This window comes from Gastrolobium bilobum, unplaced genomic scaffold (genome assembly GCF_033153095.1).
Source record: "Gastrolobium bilobum isolate Gb01-03AN ecotype WA unplaced genomic scaffold, APGP_CSIRO_Gbil_v1 utg1266, whole genome shotgun sequence".
Taxonomy (NCBI): domain Eukaryota; kingdom Viridiplantae; phylum Streptophyta; class Magnoliopsida; order Fabales; family Fabaceae; genus Gastrolobium; species Gastrolobium bilobum.
The window spans coordinates 433,113-438,069 of NW_026898770.1; the positions used below are offsets into that span (position 1 = coordinate 433,113).

The following is a 4,957-nucleotide window of genomic DNA, read 5'->3' on the forward strand; positions in this document are numbered from 1 at the left end:
TTATTTTAATTGGTTGGAATTGGTAAGTTGCAGCACTTTAGAAAATGAGAAGTAGTGGAGTCATACAGCATGGGTCACTGCTTCCTTATCCTTAGGATATAAGAAACATGACAAAAAAGATATGGTCATCACGGAGGTCATGGTAGTTAATTTGGCCTAGTTGGTCTCCTATGGCGTGGTGTACGGCTAAAGGGCATGCTTCAAGTTTGATGCTTACGTTATTCCTTTGTAACTATTACAATCAAAGTCACTGACATGATACCATTACCTATTTTAGTTCAGATTACCGAATAGAAAATAATTTTAAAACCGTTAAGTTAAATGTTTGGATTGCATAAGTATGCATTTGGATTAATTTATTCTTTGAGATTAAAAAAATAAAATCGAAATATTTTAAAAGAATTAAGAAAAGTTAATTCTATATTAAAAACCATTCCCAAACGAATTCTAAAACTAGTAATTGATAACTTGTAAATCGAATCATATAATTATTGTATTGTTAACTGATCATGTGCATAGATTAATAACTTCATATTAACCAAGTTCCTACCACCCAACGTGTTAATTTGGTTTGATTTTTCTAAGATATCTTCCAAAAGAAAATTGGAGATCCTTTTTCTTCTTTTCTTTTTAAGAGAACTACTTCCTATTGATATTTGTTCTATTCTATGATACACCAGCTCAAAATGATTTGTATCGTCATACACCCTGCTCTGGTGGATGCTACATAATTTATACCTTTAAGTACAATCCACAGTTTCGCAGTGAAAACCTCCAAAAATAATAGAAATCCTACTATATAAAAAGTAAAAATGTACACTACAGTTAACAAACGTACACTAAAGATTTGTCCGAGAGAAGGTAGCTACTTCATTCATTTTTCTCACATTTAGTCGTTTTCTCCACTTCAAACCTGATTCACCCTGCTCCTCTTGACAAAGGCAAGGAATGGGAAACTAATGGGCAAGAATGAACGATTATGACAAGCACCTTAAAACTCTTCTGACTTAGAGTCATTTTCTGTCTCTGACTTCTGAAATTCACCTTTTTTCATATATTCCTCTTCAATAGTGTCCTTGAGGATAAATAACCTCTGAATAACTATAGGCTGAATCATCTGCCTTGCTTCTCTTAAATCTGTTTCTTCCTTGTTCAGATGATATGCATCAAGCATGATCTTAATCCACTTGTGCAGCTCCTTTGGGGTGCTGCTTAATCACATAAAAATCAGGAGTATCAGAACAAACACAAAAAAGAAGAAGATATGCTTAAGAACAAACCAGTAGGGAATTCTCTCACGTGTACAAAGCATCAGGGTCCTTGGCTTCATGTCCATCGCCAGGGGAGAAAGCTGTTGCCAATGCAGAAAATCGCTCCTCGGGATCTATGATATTTAACAAATACTTGAGTAGCTTTATTTCTTTTGGAATAATACTCCTTAGGCTGTTCTTCGTGGCCTTGTACAATTGGTACATTATGTCTTTCACCTGCACAATATAGCGCAAGGTTGTTGAGCACGATGAATGCAGTCTAATCATTTCTTCTAAGTTTAAGCAGACACAACTAAGGCTCCATGGTTCCATGCTAGAACATCAAAGGAGAAGACTTTTCATTTAAAATTCAGAACAATCAATTCAGTTTGTTTCCTTTAGATCCTAAGATCCCTGTATCAAATATTCATACTTTGGCTGCCTGGTCCGGGTAACAACATAATAGAGCGAAAGACCTGGAAACCTCTCAATTCCCATCCCATACAACATTCATAGCCAACTTATGCACAGAATTATAATTGAAGGATACTGCGGAAGCATAAGATCATTTTCCCATCATTGACAATCACTTAGTTTAGCTAATAAATGCAACTGAATCTCATCATATAAGAGAGAAAAAAGAGACCACTGCAACTTCTACCAACTATAAGTCTTCCATATTAATGTTCTGGGGTATCTAAAGCACTGATTATAGTAATAATAGAATAGCATGACCATATCCATCCAACAGAAGCTAAAGATGTGAATCTGATTATCAGTTACTGGGAAACCTTGGCATGATTTTTTAGTGCATCTTGTTTTTCCTAGCCACTTGATTAGGAAATGTGTTGCATCAACACAAAAAAGGAGTGTGGAACTGATGTTAGATACAGTTATTAACTGGTTGAAAGTCTGACTATTCAATAATGTGTTTGGCTTGAGTAGTTACCTAGATGTATGCAACCAAAATCTTCAAAGAGTGATCTTTAGAAACAGAGGATTAAGTGATTTGATTGTCTTTCTGAGTCTATGCAATATAACATCAACTAACATTTTCATTTATGTGCTGTATGTTAAAACTTGAAAAAAAAGACTGCGCAGCAAAGACCATCTTAAAATAAGCATAACAGGCAGATAACACCAGAAAAAGAAATTTTAGATATGATATATACACTCACAAGAGGAACACATTCTACTTAGTTTTATGTTTAATAAAGCCTTACTATTATTGGCTGGGCACAACTAGAAGCATCTGTTGATCTTTCTTGGAAGAGAATGGAAGGACATTAATAAAACATTGCTGCACTGCATCATATTCCAAATTCATACCTCATTCTTCATTGTTGTAGATTCTTTTGCTTTAGCCCAAGCACTGCTTATCAACAGTATCAATGAAGAATCAAGTTCCTTTGCCTTTGCAAGGCTTTTGATCTTCTGACAAGCTACATCAACAGAAGGAGAATTTAGGATATCATCAAATTTGGCCTGTGCAGCATCTAACGTCTCCAGCTCCACATTCTCTAGAGTATTATCATATGCACTGACAGCTGACAAGCATTTAGTCCCGAGCCTGGCAATCACTGTTCAAGAAATATGCCAATCATAAGGAATAGCCAACTTAAGGGGAAAAAAATCTTATTCTTCCATCTTAGTTTAAGCAAAGTTCCAAGAACAATAGTGCAATTTTATTATAATCAGTTCTTTTTTATTACAATTAACTGTCATATTTTATCTCATTCTTTGTGGTGATTACTAGATTTAGAATAAATAATAGTCCAGAGAAAAAGGCCAAAACAAAAAAATTGCACTCCTATATAATTACCATCACGATCCTCCAAACTGTTATACGTGTCTGAAATAAGAGTAAGGTAGCGGAAGAATTCTCCTGTAAAGTCTTTGCGCCTTCGTGCGACTATGGCATTAATGTCAGTCGGGCTATCTTGTATCTCCTTGAGAAGTTCACAGTGTCCTTCCATTTCTTCATCAATCTGCAATTGCTTACACCTAATCAAACAGAACGATGGAGAAGCACTAAAATCAAGCAAGTGCCTAGATATGAAAGTATATTTTGTTGTATTGGTTTGTACTTTCTGACAAAAAGTAATTAATTAACAAGAAAAATAAAATGTTATCTTATTACTAGTTTAACAAGAACTTCCAGGACAATGTATCTGCACCGTTTATACAAAACAAAATCTAGATGAGTTTTAGTTTTGACTATATTTTGAGCCAAAAAATTTATAAAACAATAGCTACGAAAAAAAACAGCTTTCTTTGCTTTTTCCAACTTTTATTCAGCAACAGGAGAGTCTATTTCTTAACATCAACATTGTAAGGGTGCATGGTTGAGAATAACGTAAGAAACATAGAGAACAATTTATAGTACATTACCTTCTTCACCTTTCTCCTCAATGAAATGAATTTTTCTTTCATGGTTGGGTCATTCTCCATGTCTGCCCTTTTCTGGCACCTACTGTAGAAACTATCCCTGTATTTATTCCACTCCTCCCTAAATACCAGGTAATTCCTCCATTCCTTTGATTTGGTCTTCTCATTCAAAAACAAATCTATCATTTTGTCACAAAATTTAGTCATAGTGTAACCCTCTGCAATTTCAACCTCTTCCTGCTCCCCCACTTGAGCTGTGGAAGCACTGCTAGCTTGTGGACCTAAAAGGAATTTCACTTTCTTTTTAGTGACACAAAAAATTACACCTAGAAATTAGTTAGAAAAAGCATCAGGAACAAGATACCAAAGAGATATCAAAAAAGAAAATATAAAGATACTCACCTTGTTGAAGGGTTTAGGGTTTCTTCAGTAATATTCTAATTTCTTACACTGTCAACTTAGTAAACTAGAATAAGAAAAATTCATCTAGATAAATAAAATAAAATAAAATAGGAAAAAAAATGTAAATGGAACTTGTTACTGTAATTTCTAATGTGAAATTTGCAGGTCTGCTATCCCCTTCAAATTATATAACTACCCATCTCTAGCGAAACCCTTATCACTTCAAATAAAGACCAAAGTTTAATCTTTTGCACAAACCCATGTTGAGCACAAAAAAAGTACATAATATTAAGGAATAAACAATGAAGGAACAAAGTGAGAGGAAAACCAAAACAGCATAGGAGGTAGGAAAATGATACTCACTGGGGAGAGAGGCGCATAGGAGAATATGGGGTTTGAGATTGTGAGCTACAAGTCTTGTCCTTTGGTTGTGGAAGGAAGGTGAAGAGAAGGAAAGAGTGAGGGAGAGATTATCATTGAAAGGGAAGAAGGTGGTGGTGTTGAAGATTGAGGTCCATACCTCGTACCCCTTCATATTATTACTAAGGTTGTTCCTTCAACCAAAATACCAAATGCCAGCACTTCAACTCTTTTCATAGAGTGAGCTCGCCCCAATCTTTTCTATTCATCCTCTTATCCGGTTCCTTGCATCCCTTTAAGTACGACAATGGAATTGAAAGTTGTTTTTTTTTTTTTTTAATATAAATTGAAAGTTGTTGAGCAAAATCAAATTGAATAAAGTTATACTTTAAAACACGGGGAGATTATGTCTAGAAGCTTTTTAATTATAAATTTTTATAAATTATATTATATATTATGGGACTACACTCACTTATTCTTTAAATTATTAAATAAAAAATTTGTATTATAAGATATTAATATTGAATAAAATTATGCTGTTATTTTTTCCATTATTT

The 4,957-nt window shown here is 34.1% G+C and overlaps 1 protein-coding gene across 2 annotated transcripts; it reads right to left on the reverse strand.

Moving 5' to 3' along the window:
• Window positions 1–781: 781 nt before the first annotated feature.
• On the reverse strand, window positions 782–4,656 carry LOC133283950 (uncharacterized protein At4g37920). 2 transcript variants are annotated; one of them, XM_061480884.1, is made up of 7 exons: window positions 4,561–4,578; window positions 4,404–4,462; window positions 3,642–3,919; window positions 3,073–3,238; window positions 2,580–2,830; window positions 1,300–1,487; window positions 782–1,208 (listed from the first exon to the last, which is right to left on the reverse strand). In XM_061480884.1, the coding sequence occupies exons 3-7, from the start codon at window positions 3,843–3,845 to the stop codon at window positions 992–994; spliced, it is 1,026 nt and encodes a 341-aa protein (XP_061336868.1). In that variant the 5' UTR covers window positions 3,846–3,919; window positions 4,404–4,462; window positions 4,561–4,578; the 3' UTR covers window positions 782–991. The 2 variants fall into 2 exon arrangements, with proteins under 2 accessions (XP_061336868.1, XP_061336867.1); XM_061480883.1 differs by having other exon boundaries at window positions 4,404–4,656.
• Window positions 4,657–4,957: the final 301 nt, after the last annotated feature.